Source organism: Phocoena phocoena, chromosome 2 (genome assembly GCF_963924675.1).
Source record: "Phocoena phocoena chromosome 2, mPhoPho1.1, whole genome shotgun sequence".
NCBI lineage: Eukaryota > Metazoa > Chordata > Mammalia > Artiodactyla > Phocoenidae > Phocoena > Phocoena phocoena.
In genome coordinates this window covers 141,941,470-141,963,401 of record NC_089220.1, presented here as the reverse complement: position 1 = coordinate 141,963,401, position 21,932 = coordinate 141,941,470, and the positions used below count along the sequence as shown (strand labels likewise).

The 21,932-nt window shown below is 39.4% G+C and overlaps 1 protein-coding gene across 1 annotated transcript in view; it reads right to left on the bottom strand.

Moving 5' to 3' along the window:
• ADAMTSL3 (ADAMTS like 3) overlaps window positions 1–21,932 on the bottom strand; it is a 368,709-nt gene that overhangs the window by 123,904 nt on the left and 222,873 nt on the right. Inside the window, 2 exon segments of the mRNA XM_065871391.1 lie at window positions 16,136–16,220; window positions 17,724–17,871. Coding sequence (XP_065727463.1) covers window positions 16,136–16,220; window positions 17,724–17,871 — 233 coding nt within the window.

The window sequence follows — 21,932 nt, the reverse complement described above, 5'->3', positions numbered from 1 at the left end:
ACTGTACCACCTGGGAATTTCCTCAAGTTGGTTTTCAAAGATCCTTTTAAGGGTCCTCTTAAAAAACAAATGTCAGAGCTGTCCAAATCAGCCATGAATGATTTGGGGGAGGTGATGTGGGGAGCCACAGCAACTCCAAAATGTATGCATCTTCTAGCATGATCTTCTTCTATGTATTATTTTTTATTTAAAGGAAAGATAGTATAGTGTTCATGCAGTTCTGAATCTTGTTTTGTTTTTGTTTCTCTCCCACAGTAATTTTTTTTAAAGAAAAGAATGGAGCACAGTTGCACACAAGCATTTGAAGAGCAATGTCTGGGCACAACAAAACCCGAGAAACAGAGCATGTTCCCTATGTCTTTGCACAATAGAAGAACTTAAAAGAAGAGCAATTCACTAACATGAGAGCTTAGACACAAGATGACAAAACAACAGAATAAAATGGAAAACTATAGAGCTGAAGAAACAAACTATGAAACATAACATTATTAGAAACTAACAAATAATTCAGAACTAAGAAGAAAAACAGAAGAAATATAGCTGAAAATCAAATTAATGACATAGAAGCAAGACTTGGAAGTGAATGCAGTGTTGAGAGAGAGAAAAAGAGAAGCTTTTAAAGCAATTAGAGGGGTGAAAGGAGGGATGGGCTGCAAAGGAAGCTTTTGGGGTGATGGGAATGTTTTGTATCATGAATGGGGCTGGGGTTTTATGGTTGTGTACATCTGTTAAAACTCATCACTTTGAATAGACAGTTTTTGTATGTAAATTATACCTCTCTAAAATTGATTTTTAATGCAGATTTTAGAGATAAAATGAGAGAGAACCTAAATAATCCAATATTGAAGACAACTGGATTCTTCAAGTAGAGGTTTCAACACATGAAACAGAAAAAAAGTGTTCATAAATAAAATATGCGAAAAATGTGCCTAAAATACAGCTTGGAAAGGTACATTGTCTTCTAGGAAAAAGTGATGAAAAAATGATTAACAAAAACCTAGAGCTTTCAGCAGAATAATGCCCCTCCCAAAGATGTCCACACCCTAATTCCTAGAATTTATGAATATATTACCTTACATTGCAAAAGGGATTTTGCAGATGTGATTAAGGTTATGACCTCAAGATAGGGAGATTATCCTAGTGGGCCTAATCTAATCACATGAGTCCTTAAGAACAGAAAAAATTCTCTGGCTGGAGTTAGAGAGAGATGCAGCAGAACAAGAGGCAAGAGAGATTCAAAGCATGAGAGGTACTCAGCCCGCTGTTGCTGGCTCCAAGATGGAAGAGGCCAGGAGCTGAGGAATGTAGGAGGCCTCCAGAAGTTGAGAACAACTCCTGGCCAACAGCCAGCAAGGAAATGGAGATTTCAGCTCTGCAACTGCATGCGCCTGAATTCTGCCAACTCCCTGAATGAGCCTGGGAGTGGATTCCATCCACCCTAGGGCCTTCAGAGGAGCGTTCAGGCTGACAGACATCTTGATTTCAGCCTAGTGGGATCCAGAGAAACCAGTTGAATCTATTGGGTTTCTGACCTACAGAACTGTGAGATAATAAATTTGTGTTGTCTTAAAGCATTACGTTTGTGTAGATGAATATACCTGGCTTAAAAAAGTAAAACTTTGAGGATGGAGAGAGAATTGTATAAGCATTACAAAAAAAGTCCCTTATAAGAATAAAAAGTCAGGTGGACTTCAGACTCACAACATTCAAAACCAGAAAAGGATGGAGCAAAAGTTTTGAGAGAGAGAATCTGGGTCCCAAGAATATTATGTCCAGTCAAATTGTTATTCAAATACAAAGGCCGTAATTTTCTGTAAAATAGGAACAGTAATGGTACCAACCTAATGGGGTTAGGTAAGGATTAAATGAGATGTCAGAGTGAAAAGTTCAATAATTACAACACAATAAAAAATGACAACTAACATTCATTGCATTATTATTCGTGTGAGATACTGTTCTATGTACTTCACATATATTTTATCATTTACTCATAACAACAACCCCATCAGGAAGTATTGTTATTACTCCCATTTTACAGATGAGGAAACTGAGGGTAATTTGTCAAAGATTACAAAGTAGCTACTGGCATTATTTTACCCTGCCTCAGCAGTGAGAGATCATAGGTGAGAGATGCATTTTAAGATCATCCAAGATGACAATAAAAGGATGCCAGGAAAATTCAACAATACTATTTGGGGGCATTTACTTTTCTTATTTCAAAAATGAATAAACAAACACCAATACCCACTTGATAAAATAATTCTTCACTCTAAAAGAAGAAGAATGTAACCTGTATTAGTGAAAGAAAAGCATATTTGGGGGAAAATATTATCAGAAACAGAAGGAAATGTATAGCATCTCCTTAAAATTTAATGACAATAAAATTCAAGGAAGCATTCTACAGAACAAAAGATAAATGAGGGGGTTAAGGAGTCAAAACATGGCTGGAAAAAAAACCTCTGGCTTGGCTGAGAAAAGACTGAAAAATACAAAAATAATTCAAAGTTTGCTCTATGATAGAAGAAAATCCAAATGAATAGTAGGAAATACATTCAATGAGGAGGAGGGCAAGTGCTTTTGTTTGAAGGGGAGGTGTGCTTCCAAAACATGGAGGAAAAAAGACAAAGAGGTGGGGGAAAATATCACATGTTAAAAATAGAGAAGAGATGCAATACAGACAGTTGGTGAACCTTTAGAATAAATAAGAAAAATAACAGAAAAGAGGCACAAATACAACAGAAGAAAACTTTCATGCACCCAAGAAAGATTTGAATCTATGTCCTAAAAGCCCTCACTGTTTACCAAAATTATTGAAAAGAAAATAGAACCTGGACTTATTCTTAAAAAATCCTCTAATTTTAAGTATATGGGGAAAATCTTATATCTAAGCAGAAAAAAAAAAAAAAAATGGTTCACAACACAAGGAGGAAGGACAGTTTAGGCGCAAATATTTCCTTTTCAATATCCAGAGCCATATGTCCACAGTTTTAAGGAAAAAAAAAGAAGATAGCTTATTAAACAAGAGTTCATATTCCTGCTCATTTGAGGGTATAAGAAAGGCATCCTTAAATATAGAGGGTCTTAGAGAGTATGCCATCTGTATAATCTCCCAGAAAAAAATGCACAAAGATCTCCTCCAATTTAATGAGAATTTCATTTTTAAAATTACTATGGGGGAAAACCAAAAACAAAACAAGATTCAGCACTGCCTGAACACTATAGTATCTTTGGTTTAAATTTTAAAAAGGAAATTTGACAGTAGAAATTAAATGCCTTCAACGTGCCTATCTTCTGGCCCAGAAATTCCACCCCAGCAAATGTGTCCCAAGGAGACAATTAGAGATGAAGAGATGGGCAATTTGAGATTTGCTACAGTTTTATTTAGCATAGTAAATAATTAGAAACAAACTGCAGACATCCAGAAAGATCTCTCTAAAAATGTAATCGTGATTACATCACTTGTTAAAAATCCTTAAATGGCTCTCACGGCCTCCAGATGAAGTCCAAATTCCTTTATGAACCATGGAAGACCTCCAAGACTTGCTTACTTTCCTAGCTGCCATTACCACCTACTTCTCCTCCAGCCCCCTCTCCACGCTTAGTACCTCAATGTCCAGGTGTGGCCCCCATAGGCCAGTTGGCCAACATGCAACCTCGATACCTGACATGCTGTTCTGACATCTGTGTACATCTTAGGGCATCATTTCACGTACCATCTCTCCCAGGAAGCCATCCCTGACCTCCTAAGCCTTACAATACCGTAATATAATCACTAACTTCTCTATCTGCCCTATTAGACCAACCTAAGGATGGGAGAGACTTGAATTCAGGTCTCCTAACATAAAGTTGGAGCTCTTCCTAGTATGACATGCCAGAGAATCACCATCCACCACTTAATAGCTCTGAAATGTTGGATAATTCCTTAATCTATGCCTTTGTTTCCTCATCCCTAAAATGAAGCTAATAATAATGCCTCCTTATGGGGTCACTGTGAGAATTAAATCAGTTAATCCACATGGAACACTTAGAACACAGTCTGGCACAAAAGAAGTCCTCAATATTAGTTGTTTACTGCAGTTGTTGTGAGAAAAACAGCTGCCTGAAACATAACCTAATTTGATTTTAGCAAATACAAATAGCACAAATGCAGAAGCTAAAATAGCAGTGAAGAAAATACACAAAGTGTTCTAAATCCTTGGTTCTCATATATGAAAAATGGGAGGGAGGGCAGCATGACTAAGGAAGTGTTGTGAATCCCGTAGAAACTAGGAAGGCTCCAGGGAAGAACTCTTAAAACAACAATGAACCGTATCAACTGTCAACACATTCCACAGCTGAAAGTTAAGAAGGTCAAAACTGCAGTTCCCTGGCTTAGCTTTATAAGCTATAATTTTTATTTTTCTAATTAAAAAGAAAAGCCTTTTGAACATCCACTTTCTATGTAAATTCAAAGCTCGGGCCATAGTTAACCACCGAGGCAGAAATATTTAGCTCCTCCAGGAGGGTTTGGGAGGCTTTCCCCAAGGGATCTGAAATACAGCTCACTGTCAACAAGCAAGCATCCCCAAACCACAAGAGACAGGGGTAATAAAAGGATGAACTGGAAGCTGAGATATGTTGTGGTTTTGTCTGGAAATCAAGGGAATGACTAGAGTCAGAAGTGGTAGGAGGAAACCATAAACTTCACACTAGACAGCCAGGAACAGGCCAGAAGCTGCCAGACAGCGTGAATTATAAAGGAAAATTGCAGAGAGACCACAGAGGGAAACAGGGAGGAAGGTGGAGAGAGGCAGCCGCTCAGGCCCGGGAACAGGTGCCGGGGCCTCGGTTTTCCATGATGGGAAGAAAGAAGTGGTGTCCTACAGGAGGAAAGGGTGAACCAGCTTTGCACAGTGAATACGGACTGGAAGAGCCACCAGCAAAGTCGGGTTGGGCTGACAGTTCATGCAGGCTTGGGGATGGATACGGGGCTGGAACCCGCTTAGCTTACACGATATGGGCCTTTTCCAGTTAAGTAAAACAAACCATATTTTCAGAACTTAAAAGGGACCCTCAGGGCTATCTGACCCAATGGTTCCCAAATTTGGATGCACCCCACCCCCAGTCACCCAGCGTGCTTGCTAAAAATGCTGCTGACAAATCCATAGAGATGGAAGTAGAACAGAGATTACCAGGGGCTGGGGGTAGGAACAGGAGCGTGGGGAGTCAGTGTTTAGTGGGTACAGAGTTTGGGTTGGTGATGATGAGAAATTCTGGAGAGGGATGGTGGTAATGGTTGCACAACAATGTCAATGTACTTAATATCAATGAACTGTACACTTAAAAAGGGTTAAAATGGTCCATTTTAGGTTATGTACATTTTACCACAATTTAAAAAATACCTGGCAGAGCCAAAAGAAAAAAAAAGTGCTGGTGACTGGGACTCACTCCCAGAATGTCTGACTTGGTGAGGTCCAGAAATCTGCATTTTAAATAGCACCACAGATGCTTCTACAGGAAGCAATTTGAGAACCACACTTTAAAAAGTGGTACTGTGGTTATCAAAAAAGGTCTTTCTATTTTAGAGCTACATACTGAAATATTTATGAATGAAATGGTATGCTGTCTGGGTGTGTTTCCAAAATGGCCCAGTGGACTGGAGGTAGTAGTGTAGATGAAGCAAGAGTGGCCCCAAGTTGATAACTGTTGCAGGTGGGTGATGGACACATGGGGGTTCGTTACACTCTTCTCACCTCATTTATACAGCCTTGAAATTTTCTGTAACAAGGAAAAAAAAAAAACCTTCTTAAAAACCAAGTGAGGGGGGAGACCTTCAGCATGGTGGAGGAGTAAGACGTGGAGATCACCCTCCTCCCCACAAATACATCAGAAATACATCTACACGTGGAACAACTCCTAGAGAACACCGACCAAACGCTGGCAGAAGACCTCAGACCTCCCAAAAGGCAAGAAACTCCCCACGTACCTGGGTAGGGCAAAAGAAAAAGAAAAAACAGAGACAAAAGAATAGGGACGGGACCTGCATCTTGGGGAGGGAGCTGTGAAGGAGGAAAGGTTTCCACACAATAGGAAGCCCCTTTGTGGGCAGAGACTGCGGGTGGCGGAGAGGGGTAGCTTCAGAGCCGCGGAGGAGAGCACAGCAACAGGGGTGCGGAGGGCAAAGCAGGGAGATTCCCAAACAGAGGATGGGTGTCAACCAGCACTCACCAGCCCGAGAGGCTTGTCGGCTCACCCGCCAGGGCGGGTGGGGGCTGGGAGCTGAGGCTCCAGCTTCGAAGGTCAGATCCCAGGGAGAAGACTGGGGTTGACGGTGTGAACACAGCCTGAAGGGGCTAGTGCACCACAGCTAGCTGGGAGAGAGTCTGGGAAAAAGGCTGGAGCTGCTGAAGAGGCAAGAGACCATTGTTTCAGGGTGCACCAGGAGAGGAGATTCAGAGCACCGCCTAAACAAGCTCCAGAGACGGGTGCGAGCCGCAGCTATCAGCGCGGACCCCAGACACGTGCATGAGACGCTAAGGCAGCTGCTGCAACCACCAAGAAGCCTGTGTGCGAGCACAGGGTACTACCCACACCTCCCCTTCCGGGAGCCTGGGCAGCCCGCCACTGCCAGGGTCCCATGATCCAGGGACAACTTCCCCCGGAGAACGCAGGGTGTGCCTCAGGCTGGTGCAACATCACCCCGGCCTCTGCCGCCGCAGGCTCACCCCGTACTCCATACCCCTCTCCCCCCAGCCTGAGTGACCCAGAGCCCCCTAATCAGCTGCTCCTTTAACCCCATCCTGTCTGGGCAGGAACAGACGCCCTCTGGCGACCTACCCGCAGGGGCGGGTCCAAATCCAAAGCTGAGCCCCAGGAGCTGTGGGAACAAAGAAGAGAAAGGGAAATTTCTCCCAGAAGCCTCAGGAGCAGCGGATTAAATCTCCACAATCAACTTGATGTACCCTGCAGCTCTGGAATACCTGAATAGACAGCAATCATCCCAAAATTGAGGCGGTGGACTTTGGGAGCAACTGCAGACATGGGGTTTGCTGTATGCAACTGACTCGTTTCTGGTTTTAAATTTATCTTAGTTTAGTATTTAGAGTTTACTATCATTAGTATATTTGTTTATTGATTTGGTTGCTCTCTACCTTTATTTTTAAAATATAGATATTTTTTTCCTTTTTCTCTTTTTGTGAGTGTGTATGCATATGCTTCTTTGTGTGATTTTGTTTGTATAGCTTTGCTTTTACCATTTGTCCTAGGGTTCAGTCTGTCCTTTTTTTTTTTTTTTTTTTTTTTTAAGTATAGCTTTTAGAGCTTGTTATCATTCGGGGATTTGTTTTTTGGTTTGGTTGCTCTCTTCTTTTTTTTATTACTTTTTAATTTTTTATTTTAATAGCTTTATTTCTTTTCTTTTCCTTCTTTCCTCCCTCCATCTCTCCCCCCCCCTCTTTCTCTCTCTTTCCTTCTCTCTTTCTTTCCTTCTTTTCTTCTCTTTCTTCTGAGCCGTGTGGCTGACAGGGTCTTGGTGCTCTGGCTGGGTTTCAGGCCTGTGCCTCTGAGGTGGGAAAGGCAAGTTCAGGACATTGGTCCACCAGAGACCTCCCAGCTCCACATAATATCAAACGGCAAAAGCTCTCCCAAAGAGCTCCATCTCAACGCTAAGATCCAGCTCACTCAACAACCAGCAAGCTACAGTGCTGGACACCCTATGCCAAACAACTAGGAAGACAGGAACACAACCCCACCCATTAGCAGAGAGGCTGCCTAAAAGCATAATAAGGTCACAGACACCTCAAAACACACCAGCGGATGCAGTCATGCCCACCAGAAAGACAAGATCCAGCCTCATCATCAGAGCACAGGCACTAGTCCCGTCCACAAGGAAGCCAACACAACCCACTGAACCAACCTTAGCCACTTGGGACAGACACCAAAAACAAAGTGAACTACAAACTTGCAGCCTGCAAAAAGGAGACCCCAAACACAGTAAGTTAAGTAAAATGAGAAGACAGAGAAACATACAGCAGATGAAGGAGCAAGGTAAAAACCCATGAGACCAAACAAATGAAGAGGAAATAGGCAGTCTACCTGAAAAAGAATTCAGAATAATGATAGTAAAGATGATCCAAAATCTTGGAAATAGAATGGAGAAAATACAAGACGCATTTAACAAGGACCTAGAAGAACTAAAGAGCAAACAATGACGAACAACACAATAAATGAAATTAAAAATTCTCTAGAAGGAATCAAGAGCAGAATAACTGAGGCAGAAGAACGGATAAGTGACCTGGAAGATAAAATAGTGGAAATAACTACTGCAGAGCAGAATAAAGAAAAAAAAATGAAAAGAATTGAAGACAGTCTCAGAGACCTCTGGGACAACATTAAATGCACCAACATTCGAATTATAGGGGTCCCAGAAGAAGAAGAGAAAAAGAAAGGGACTGAGAAAATATTTGAAGAGATTATAGTTGAAAACTTCCCTAATATGGGAAAGGAAATAGGTAATCAAGTCCAGGAAACACAGAGAGCCCCAGACAGGATAAATCCAAGGAGAAACATGCCAAGACACATATTAATCAAACTGTCAAAAATTAAATACAAAGAACAAATATTAAAAGCAGCAAGGGAAAAGCAGCAAGTAACACATAAGGGAATCCCCATAAGGTTAACAGCTGATCTTTCAGCAGAAGCTCTGCAAGCCAGAAGGGAGTGGCAGGACATATTTAAAGTGATGAAAGAGAAAAACCTAAAACCAAGATTACTCTACCCAGCAAGGATCTCATTCAGATTTGATGGAGAAATTAAAAGCTTTACAGACAAGCAAAAGCTGAGAGAATTCAGCACCACCAAACCAGCTTTACAACAAATGCTAAAGGATCTTCTCTAGGCAGGAAACACAAGAGAAGGAAAAGACCTAAAATAACAAACCCAAAACATTAAGAAAATGGTAATGAGAACATACATGTCGATATTTACCTTAAATGTAAATGGATTAAATGCTCCCTCCAAAAGACACAGACTGGCTGAATGTATACAAAAACAAGACCCATATATATGCTGTCTAAAAGAGACCCACTTCAGACCTAGGGACATATACAGACTGAAAGTGAGGAGATGGAAAAAGATATTCCATGCAAAAGGAAATCAAAAGAAAGCTGGAGTAGCAATTCTCATATCAGACAAAATAGACTTCAAAATAAAGACTTTTACAAGAGACAAAGAAGGACACTACATAATGATCAAGGGATCAATCCAAGAAGAAGATATAACAATTGTAAATATTTATTCACCCAACATAGGAGCACCTCAATGCATAAGGCAAATACTAACAGCCATAAAAGGGGAAATCAACAGTAACACATTCATAGTAGGGGACGTGAACACCTCACTTTCACCAATGGACACATCATCCAAAATGAAACTATATAAGGAAACACAAGCTTTAGATGACACATTATACAAGATGGACTTAATTGATATGTATAGGACATTCCATCCAAAAACAACAGAATACACTTTCTTCTCAAGTGCTCATGGAAATTTCTCCAGGAGATACCATATCTTGGGTTACAAATCAAGCCTTGATAAATTTAAGAAAATTGAATCATATCAGGTATCTATTCCGACCACAAGGCTATGAGACTAGACATCAATTACAGTAAAAAATCTGTAAAAAATACAAACACATGGAGGTTAAACAATGCACTACTAAATAACCAAGAGATCACTGAAGAAATCAAAGAGGAAATCAAAAAATACCTAGAAACAAATGACAATGAAACCACGATGACCCAAAACCTATGGGATGCAGCAAAAGTAGTTCTAAGAGGAAAGTTTATAGGAATACAATACTACCTCAAGAAACAAGAAAAATCTCAAATAAACAACCTAACCTTACACCTAAAGCAATTAGAGAAAGAACAAAACCCCCTCAAAGTTAGCAGAAAGAAAGAAATCATAAAAATCAGATCAGAAATAAATGAAAAAGAAATGAAGGAAACAATAGCAAAGATTAATAAAACTAAAACCTGGTTCTCTGAGAAGATAAAATTGATAAATCATTAGCCAGACTCATCAAGAAATAAAGGGAGATGGCTCAAATCAACAGAATTAGAAATGAAAAAGGAGAAGTTACAACTGACACTGAGAAATACAAAGGAACGTGAGAGATCACTACAAGCAACTATATGCCAGTAAAATGGACAACCTGGAAGAAATGGACAAACTCTTAGAAAAGCATAACCTTCTGTGACTGAACCAGGAAGAAATGGAAAATATAAACAGACCACTTGCAAGCACTGAAAGTGAGACTGTGATAAAAATCTTCCAACAAACAAAAGCCCAGGACCAGATGGCTTCACAGGCGAATTCTATCAAACATTTAGAGAAGAGCTAACACCTATCCTTCTACTCTTCCGAAATATAGCAGAGGGAGGAACACTCCCAAACTCATTCTACGAGGCCACCATCACCCTGATACCAAAACCAGACAAAGATGTCACAAAGAAAGAAAACTACAGGCCAATATCACTGATGAACATAGATGCAAAAATCCTCAACAAAATACTAGCAAATACAATCCAACAACACATTAAAAGGATGATACAACATGATCACGTGGGGTTTATCCCAGGAATATAAGGATTCTTCAATACATGAAAATCAATCAATGTGATACACCATATTAAAACATTGAAGGAGAAAAACCATATGATCATCTCAATAGATGCAGAAAAAGCTTTCGACAAAATTCAACACCCATTTATGATAAAAACCCTCCAGAAAGTAGGCATAGAGGGAACTTACCTCAACAGAATAAAGGCCATATATGACAAACCCACAGCAAACATCGTTCTCACTGGTGAAAAACTGACATCATTTCCTCTAAGATCAGGAACAAGACAAGGTTGTCCACTCTCACCACTATTATTCAACATAGTTTTGGAAGTTTTAGCCACAGAAATCAGAGAATAATAAGAAATAAAAGGAATCCAAATCAGAAAAGAAGAAGTAAAACTGTCACTCTTTGCCGATGACATGATACTATACATAGAGAATCCTAAAGATGCTACCAGAAAACTACTAGAGCTAATCAATGAATTTGGTAAAGTAGCAGGATACAGAATTAATGCATAGAAATCTCTTGCATTCCTATACACTAATGATGAAAAATATCAAAGAGAAATTAAGGAAACACTCCCATTTACCACTGCAACAAGAAGAATAAAATACCTAGGAATAAACCTACCTAAGGAGACAAAAGACCTGTACTCAGAAAACTATAAGACACTGATGAAAGAAATTAAAGATGATACAAACAGATGGAGAGATATACCATGTTCTTGGATTGGAAGAATCACCATTGTGAAAATGACTATACTACCCAAAACAATCTACAGATTCAGTGCCATCCCTATCAAATTACCCATGGCATTTTTCACAGAACTAGAACAAAAAATTTCACAATTTGTATGGAAACACAAAAGACCCCAAATAGCCAAAGCAATCTTGAGAAAGAAAAACAGAGCTGGAGGAATCAGGCTCCCTGACTTCAGACTATACTACAAAGCTACAGTAATAAAGACTGCATGGTACTGGCACAAAAACAGAAATATAGATCAATGGAACAGGATAGAAAGCCCAGAGATAAATCCATGCACATATGGACACCTTATTTTTTTTATAAAGGAGGGAAAAATATACAATGGAGAAAAGACAGCCTCTTCAATAAATGGTGCTGGGAAAACTGGACACCTACATGTAAAAGAATGAAATTTGAACACTCCCTAACAACATACACAAAAATAAACTCAAAATGGACTAAAGACCTAAATTTAAGGGCAGACGCTATCAAACTCTTAGAGGAAAACATAGGCAGAACACTCTATGACATAAATCACAGCAAGATCCTTTTTGACCCACCTCCTAGAGAAATGGAAATAAAAACAAAAGTAAACAAATGGGACCTAATGAAACTTCAAAGCTTTTGCACTGCAAAGGAAACCATAAACAAGATGAAAGACAACCCTCAGAATGGGAGAAAATATTTGCAAATGAAGGAACTGAGAAAGGATTAATCTCCAAAATATACAAGCAGCTCATTCAGCTGAATATCCAAAAAACAAACAATCCAATCCAGAAATGGGCAGAAGACCTAAACAGATATTTCTCCAAAGCAGATACCAGATTGCCAACAAACACATGAAAAGATGCTCAACATCACTAATCATTAGAGAAATGCAAATCAAAACTACAATGAGGTATCACCTCACACCCGTCAGAGTGGCCATCATCAAAAAATGTGTAAACAATAAATGTTGGAGAGGGTGTGGAGAAAAGGGAACCCTCTTGCACTGTTGGTGGGAATGTAAATTGATACAGCCACTATGGAGAACAGTATGGAGGTTCCTTAAAAATCTAAAAATAGAACTATAATGTGACCCAGCAATCCTCCTACTGGGCATATACCCTGAGAAGGCCATAATTCAATAAAAGTCATGTACCACAATGTTCACTGCAGATCTATTTACAGTAGCCAGGACATGGAAGCAACCTAAGTGTCCAGTGACAGATGAATAAAGAAGATGTGGCACATATATACAATGGAATATTACTCAGCCATAAAAAGAAACAAAATTGAGTTATTTGTAGTGAAGTGGATGGACCTAGAGTCTGTCATACAGAGTGAAGTAAGTCAGAAAGAGAAAAATAAATACTGTATTCTAACACATATATATGGATTCTAAAAAACAAAAAAAAAGGTTCTGAAGAACCTAAGGGCAGGACAGGAATAAAGACGCAGATGTAGAGAATGGACTTGACGATGCAGGGAGGGGGAAGGGTAAGCTGGGACAAAGTGAGAGAGTGCCATGGACATATATACACTACCAAATGTAAAATAGATAGTTAGTGGGAAGCAGCCACATAGCACAGGGAGATCAGCTAGGTGCTTTGGGACCACCCTGAGGGGTGGGATTGGGAGGGTGGGAGAGAGACACAAGAGGGAGGAGATATGGGGATATATGTTTATGTATAGCTGATTCACTTTGTTATAAAGCAGAAACTAACACACCCTTGTAAAGCAATTATACTCCAATAAAGATGTTAAAATAAATAAAATAAAGAGTAAACAGTGACAACAACAACAAAACAAGCGAGGGGCTTCCCTGGTGTTCCAGTGGCTAAGACTCCGTGCTCCCAAATGCCGGGGGCCTGGGTTTGATCCCTGGTCAGGGAACTAGATTCCACATGCCGCAAGTAAAGATCCTGCACGCCGCAATGAAAAGATCCCACATGCTGCAACTAAGGCCCGGCGCAGCCAAATAGATAAATAAATATTAAAAAAAAAAAACACAGCAGTTGAGGGGCATTCCCAATAGAGAGGAAAACATGATTAAAGGGATTGAGGTGAGTGGCAGCTTGTTGCCGGCAAGGAACAACCAACAGTCCAGTGTGGCTGGAGCATCCCATTCAAGGCAAAGTAATGAAGAGGTCAGAGATGAGGCTGGGAGCTGGGAAGGCTAACACCCTGCTACAGCTTGTTAGCCTGGTGAACGAGCGTTAAGTCTTCGGGGGGATGGGGAAACACTGGGATATTCTGAACGTTGTAAGAAAGATCAGATTTGTGCCTTAGCTACACTACTTTGGGTTAGAGCATAGATTTCAGGGGACCAAGTGGGGAGCAGATTAGAAGGCTGTTGTAAGTGTCCTGCTAGTGATTTCAGGACCTGGACAGGATGGTAGTAGGAATGGAGAGAAGGAGCTGCAACAGAGAAAGATTTTAGTAGATACGACTGCACAACTCAGTAGTTAATTACAGATAAAGGAAGAATGAGCAAGAGGCAAGGATGACTGCAGGCTTCTAGTCTGGGGAACTGAGAGCAAACCACTCAACCAAGAGAGGACAAGCAGAAGGACGAGCAATTGTGATCTAACTGTGTTTTGAGAAGAGACCCTGGTAGGATGCATCATTCAAGACTGAGAATTCCATGACCGTCCTTATATGACAGCTACAGACTCCCTTGCAGGTGTCTCAAAAGTCCCTTTCCTTCTATAGGTTCCTTCCCTCACAGAATCATAGGAGATGAGAGCTGGGAGAAGGTTTTAGCTTTTAGCCTAACACCCTCCTTGTACAGCTGGGAAGTCTAGAGACGGTAACTGACTTGTCTAAAATCCTTATTATCTTTTTAATACGTTTAAGGCTGTCCTAACTTCAGATGAAAAACAACAACAAAAATCGAACACATACATATAACCATTCCTTTCCATCAACTTGACCACCAGTCTTCCTTCTTTAGTAGTCAAATACCCATTGCCCCATTTCCTTCCAATTCAGAATTCATTACTTAAAGTTCTGCAACGTTTTACTTCTCTACGCTTTGAATGCTACTGCTCTAAAATTAACTGAGAAAGACTTTCTTGTCAAACAAAACAGCCTTTTCTCAGTCCCCACCGTTGTTCCTTGGCTTTCGGTGAGGTTTGAATACTACCTGCTACACCTCTCCTTAAATGCTTTGCTCCCTTGGTCTTTCTAACAGTGAGCTTTCCTTGGGTTTACTCCTTCATGCTCCACTTCTTCTGACTCCAATTCTAGATCTCCATGCTTCCATCATAAGCCAAACACGCTTCTCTTTTCAATCACTTACGCTGGGGTCATTCACCTCACGGTGTCCACAGTGTCTTCCGGGTTCACATCCAGATCGGACAGTAGTCCATGTGGAAAAGTTGTGCATGTGTCGTAAGTGTGATGTGCCAATTCCCTTGGCCCGCATCACTAGAGGCACGGAGCCTTCTCAAAGACAAGGAATTCATGTGCTCCTGGAGGGGCTCACTGCTGGGCTGAACTACAGTTAAAAGGGACACTGACAAATGAGAGAATGTTCTGAAAAAAAGCAATGGGGTTGGTAAGGGATCTAAAAACAACATGTGAAAACCGCTGAAAAGGCTAAGAATGAAGAGCTTGGGAAAGACAGTGCTCTTGGGACCCAGCTTTCTGCAAATTTGTGAAAACTTGTCACGTGGGATGCAGCATAGGTGTGTTTTTCTCTGTTTCAGAAAGCAGAAATTTGCAGGAGGTTGTACTTTGGCTCAACAGGAAAAAAAATTCTTGCAAATAACTCACGTTGTTCAACCCAAGAATGAGCTCTCTCTCAATGCAGTGAACTCTGCCCTTGCTGAAGGTGTTGAAGAAGAAATGCCTGCTCTGAGAGGGAGACCAGCCATATCATCTCTGAGATCCCCTTTCCTCTGACACCCTGTGAATCACTCTCCCTGTGATAGCCTGTCAGCACCAGGACTTCACATGCCTGATGGGGAATCAGCCGTCCCATCCAATTCCTCAAGTCTACCATTCACGCTGTTGTTCTTCTAGATTGCTGGGTTAGATTCAACATCTTTGATTCCTTGTTCTTTTTAGGTCCCTATACCTCCACCTCCAGAATGTTTCTTTAATATGCTCTTAATACTTTATTTCCATGGATACCATTACAATCCAGACTTGCCAAACCCCATGTGGATAGAAGTCATTGGATTTTTGAGTTGGGACGAACCCTAGAGAGATCAAGCCCAGCCTGCTCATTTTATAAGTAAGGAGAATGAGACACAGAAAAATTAAAGACTTCTCTAAGGTCACATAGTTAAAAGTGGTGGTACTAGGCTCCAAGATTTGTAGTGCCATACTCTTTCCATTGCCCCATACCACAGCAGCTCTGGAATTTCTTTTAAGCACTCAGGCCACCCTGATACATTTCGGCCTAACTGGTTTTATAGACATTGGCCATGACTTAACCATGGAATGACTTGGTTTATTTGTTTAATACTGTCTGTTTGTTTAATGATGGTCTTTGGTCAAATCATATGTGTTAATCTAGATCTAGGAATTATCCTCAGTCTCTTAACTACAGACCACTGGGTCTGCTTCGAGTTAAACAGCACTGTTCTTTTCTGGGCTTCTCACAGATACTGCCAAAGCAGGACTGCTGAATTGTGAAATAAAGAAGAATTCTAGCCAGCTCAAGCTCTCTAGAGTCTACAAATCCAGGTCATTTGGATTTGAAACATATCATTGTACTCCAATGAGTACAAAAATTACATATATCATGTTAGCTGGCTATGCTCCGATTACTTCCATAAAAGGTCCTGGACTCACGTTGGTTCTTCGGTTGCTATTCTGGTCTCTTCTAGTTCTTGTGCTTGTTTCAGCCAAGGTAATTTCGCTTCCACTGGACTTTTTTCTGACAAAAAGGGAACATAAACAACGAGCTTAATTATTGTTACTCATTCAAGAGTTGGATATGTGATTGTTATTTGCTGAAGATTTCATCAATTAAGAGGTCACGCTTTTCAAATGCACAGTACATGAAGTGGCTTCTGGATGGAACCAAAAATTTGTCATACATTTTTTTAATTAACACATTATCAAAATGCAACCAAACAACCCCATGACACAGTTGAATACATTCTCCAAGTTAGCACAAAAATGCCTTTTATAAATCAGTACCAATATCTGTTGTTTACATATTAAAGCTCTTACTTCAACCGTTATCCATTTGTTTTCTTTTTCCACACATTTTTTTTGCCCATTGAATGAGGAAATTAATAGAGAAAAGCAAATACCATAGAAGGCTTAGAAAGTTGGGAGGAGGAGAGTCAGTGCTATGGTTTATTCAAACTTTAATTGTTATAATTGTTGAGGGAAATGATTACTAATTACCACTGGCCTGCAGGAGCAAGCTGGTGCCCCTCTCTGTCCTTTGAAGCTTCCTAAGATGTGAAGAAAGAAACAATCTAATTACGAAATGAGAAAGGAAATAATTTTGGACTGCTTCAGGGAAATCACAGACACTAAGAAAGTGGCTATAAAAGTACCACTGACTACAGAAATACGGAGAAAAGACTTCACTAAAGAAGTTATATAATCAGTGTTTGTACCTTGCATGGAAACCAGTGATTTTTCTGGAAGACAGACATCATCAAATATTTTTTGAATAGTTAGTTGCCTATGAGGCTATCTGCGTAAATAATGCACCCAGAAATAATGAAGAAGAATTTTTTCATCCTCTCCAAAGTACTAAGGAAGACTCCTTGGCATTGATACTTGGGAGTAATTCTTTTTCCATTTCCAAAAGGAAATACTTGTCACGAGGACTGGTAATACCTTACTAAAGTACGTACATGGAAATAATCATGTCTAGAGAGGAACATACATCCAAAAGATGATGCCAAGACTTCCTTACCCATGGATGCTCCCCATTTCTGCTAATTCAATGTGGAACAAATGGGAACTACAAAATAATTTCTAAGTGCATCTATAAATCTAGATTGGGAACTGTAAGTCTTCATTCATTCATGGGAGGCAATAGGACATATGATGAAGCTGGCTTTGTTCCTTCCTCAAGAAATGTACACTCTGGTGGAAGGCATGTGGGAATTTTCCTTCTCCTTTTTCTTCAAAGCAGGGACTGCATCAAATTATTTTATGCCCACCAAGAAATGTTAATATAAGCCTAGACAGGAGCCACTCTATATGTACTGAATCAATAAGAGCTCAGTTTCTTCTCCAGACCAATTAGTCACATAGGTCTAACTTTCTTATCTAGGTGGATGGGTCTACTGTAATCTGTCAGTAAAACAATTTTTATAAGAAAGTTAGTATGTTGAAATTCAAATGCTGCAATATTAGTAAGAGAGCTGGAAAACACCGTTTGATTTAACTTTAAAATGCACCACAAACTTACCTTTGGGTTTGTAACACGGGATGGGAATGATACATTCTTCTTTGATGTGTAACTTCAGCTGTGGATTACAGCCACCAACGTGCTGTCCACGATGGTTGATACACAGAACAACCCGGTAACGTAACCCCCGGCCACAAGTCACTGTGCACTTCAAAGATGAAAAGAGAAGCCAATGAAATTCTTGTTCATGAAGAGATCCACAAAGGTACTAAGGTCTCAGGCACAGGAGAGTCACTAATCTACATGAATGTTAAACACAAAAGACCGTTAGATAAACATTATGTAAGGAAGGGGGTGGAGGCTGATTTCCCATGATGCTTATGCTTCAGGGCCCCTCCCTTGCAAGGCTTCCTTCCCATTCTCCATTCGAGAAGTATTTCAGGTGAGGTCACAGTGCAAGAAAAATTGAAATGCCCTGAAATCTTTCTACGCAAATATGAAAGAAACTTAATACAGGTTTTCTCAAATTTGATTAAAAATTCACATGACATCATCCAAAACAATTTGTGAAGACAAAAGAAACTTTTCTAAACTATTAATTAAAAAAAATATCAAATTTTGCTCAACCATGCTAGAGGATTATCCTTCTATTCTGTGTATAGAAACTGATCTTCCAAAATTGTTGTCATATGAAAGGGCCATCGAAGAGTATTCAGCCAAAAAGTTTAGGAAAAATATATTCTAGATGTATCAGGCACTTAAAATTAACAAAAACATTATGCTATTTTCTCTGAGTTTTTATGAACTTTGTGTTGTCAGGATTTTTTTTTCTTGAATTATTTGTTTATGATTTGGAAGGTACTCTTGTCTATGAAAGGAATATTTTCATGTCATGAACATCCAAGATCTGTTTCAATTTACGTACATTATGTTGGTGAGCATATATGTATGTATATGTCTGTGTGTTTTTTTTTTTAAATCAAGACTTTATTTTTTAGGACTATTTAAGGTTTATAGAAAAATTGAGCAGATAGTACAGAGAGTTCCCATATGCCCCCTTTCTGCTACATACAGTTTTCCCTATTGTTAATATCTTGCATTAGTGTGGTACCTTTGCTACAACTGATAAACCAATACTGATACATTATTATTAACTAAAGTCCAGAGTTCACATTAGGGTTGTCAGCTTAAAAAAATTTGTAATTTCTTACAATTTCTTTCATTATTGTACATAAGCATTTATTTAGATACCCAATATTTGTGTTTTGTATTCTTTCTTCTTAAAAAGTCACCTCCTTGGTAGGGGAGGGATGGATTGGGAGTTTGGGATCAGCAGATATAAACTATTATACATAGAATGGATAAACAACAAGGTCCTACTGGGTAGCACATGGAACTATATTTAATATCCTGTGACAAACAATAATGGGTAAGAATATGAGAAAGAATGTATTTTATATATATATATATATATATCTGAAACACTTTGCTATACAGCAGAAATTAACACAACATTGTAAATCAACTATACTTGAATAAAATAGATTTTTTAAAAAGTCATTTCCATATGGTATAAACTTCAGGCCCCACCAATCCTGGATCCACCCCTGGGAGAGGTCAAGAAGCCTTGGGCATGTGCTAGAGAACACACACTGTTCTGCAGATGTGATCTCACTAACCGTCCTGACACACTGGCAGCTTAGCAGCTTCACTCCCATTTAACAGATGAGCAAATGAACAGCCCACCACCTAAGGACCTTGCTCAAGGTCATGCAGTTCCTAAGAGGCAGAGTGGAAATCCTTCCTAGAGCCTCCTGTTGTCAAAATAATAACTTCACCACTGCTTCATAAAGCTTAAAGATTCTTTCCTGAGTCCATGGATGCTTCTTCAATTGTCACAGATGAGTTGCAGAGGATATGGAGGCCTTTTACAGCACAGACCCATCTCCAAGAAGAGCAGAATAGCAGGAAACCTCTCTTATTCCCTCATGCCACTCTTATGACCACTGAACAAATACTGAATGAACTTAGTGAGGTTTGAGATTATATCTGACGTCTGGGAAACTGATTCACCTAACCCCACATTCACCTATTTGAAATATATGTGATCTCAAGAGGCTATTTTATATTGGCCAAGAAAGAAAAAAAATTCTACCCCAAAGAGAAAGAAAACAATATGATTATAAGGTATAACTACCCTAGAACTGGTCAATCCAAAGGAATATTATTTCCTCAGTAGCTTCTCAAGAAGCTGGACACTTACCCCAATGATGTGGTCAGTGTTTACGACATTCTCAGAACTCCTCTTTCAAGCTGTATACATCCTTAATGATAGCAAATTCTCATCACTGAGAATGTGTTTGATTTTTAAAAAGTGGAAAGTATGAAGAGGCAAGAAGGATGAACGAGATGCGTTGGTTAACAATCCTTCATTTGGGTATTGTAAGTGACAATAAAGTCATGATATAGATGAGGTGGGGGTGGTAATAAAAGCTCTAAAGACAGCACAAAACATATGGGTAAGACCTGTAAGAGTGGAAAACAAGCTCTGCGGGTTGTAGAAGTAATGTTGATTTTTGAGGAGAGATCACAATATGATTTTTGGCATATAACTCGAGTTCAAAGAACTGAACGACCTTGCCATAATAAAATCCTTCCATCTCAGTCTACTGACTTATGTGAACAAGGCTTCCCAGTGTGTACATGCAAAACAAACTAAAACAAGAAATCAACAGTTAAAATTAAGAATAAAATTACTGCTGATCCCATGTTTCATTCTGGCAATGGACTAATTTTTAAAGCCCCACTCACCTTCTTGGAAGACTCATTTCAAAGGAAAGTTTACTTTTTATGTATAATAATCATTCACGAGAAATCGAAATACATTTAATTGTTATTTTGGTTGTGTACTGAAGTTAAATTTAATAATAACTTAATCCAGGGGAACAATTCTAATACTTAAAGCCTTACGGCTATAGGAAATTAAAATAAATTAATTTCAACGGCTACATGTATTTTCTTAGAGAAAAGTAGTATAGGGTAACCAATAAAAGACGTTAAAGCATAAAAGTACATTATATTAGGATAAATTCTGTGGGGGGGGAGTGGTTTTAAAATGTGAGTTCAAGGGGAAAATAATGCAAAACATTCAAATTATTCAAGAGCTTGTTCATATGTTTTTTAAAAATGGAAGATGGCAAGGATTGTAACCATCATGGCATTTACATTCTACTGGACATATTTTTTTTAATGATATAACACTTTTATTTTAAAATGTCAGCCTTCGAGACGTGTTAGAAATGACATTCTTTGATTTTTTTTAATTTAAACTTGTGATAAAAATTTTAGATGTCAACCTAAATATATATGAAGGGGTATGTAATTTTCCAAACTTCTTTTGGCATGTGAACAAAAAAGGATGGATAACTACTGCCCTTTATTAAGTACAAATGAAGCAGTAGTGGGTGATGATTTTGAGCCAGGGATATCAGAAAAGGACTGTGATGAGATAGCATCTGTAAACTGGGGCTGGAAGCGGGCCTTTCACCCAGAAAACTCACTTATCTCTACTCTTAAAGTTTCAGTTCAAGTGCTTCCTCCTTTCGGAAACCTGCTCGGACACCTTCAGGTAGAGTGAATCACCCCACCTCTGTGTGCCGGCCATACAGGACATCATACAGCTCACTGCAGCGTCACACTGCATCACAGCTGTTCATTTGCGTATATGGTGTCTGCAACTGGATTATGAGCTTTTGGTGGGGGGGTAGAAGCAGGTTTTATTTACTCCCTAGGATGGCAGCTGGCACACTCAATAAATAAATAGATAAATGCATGTGTGTGTTGAACTAAATACGTAGGGATCACTCAAAAGAGCTAAAGAAACATGAGTCAATTATGTCTCACCCCCTAGCAAATTAAAAGTTTAAGTTTAAAATATTAAATACCAATACCTGCAATTTTTTGACTAATCCAACTGCACTTCATTGGCTCTAGAGGTTTACTTGCTCATCTCCCTAGAGAGGAAACTAAGCTTATCTAACACGAGGCCTTGTTATACCTCTGTGATGTTGCCCTTTTCTCTTTTCCCACCACCTGACACCTCAATGGCTTCCAAATAGGCTGCCTGCCTCTGGTCTTTCCCAGCATCAGTCTATTGTCTCAATTACTTAAAATATATTACATTTATTTTCTTCAACAAAAATAGCGAAGCTTCTTAGTAACCACCAGACTAAGAACATACCTCTAATGTCAGTTTTATCATCTCCATCT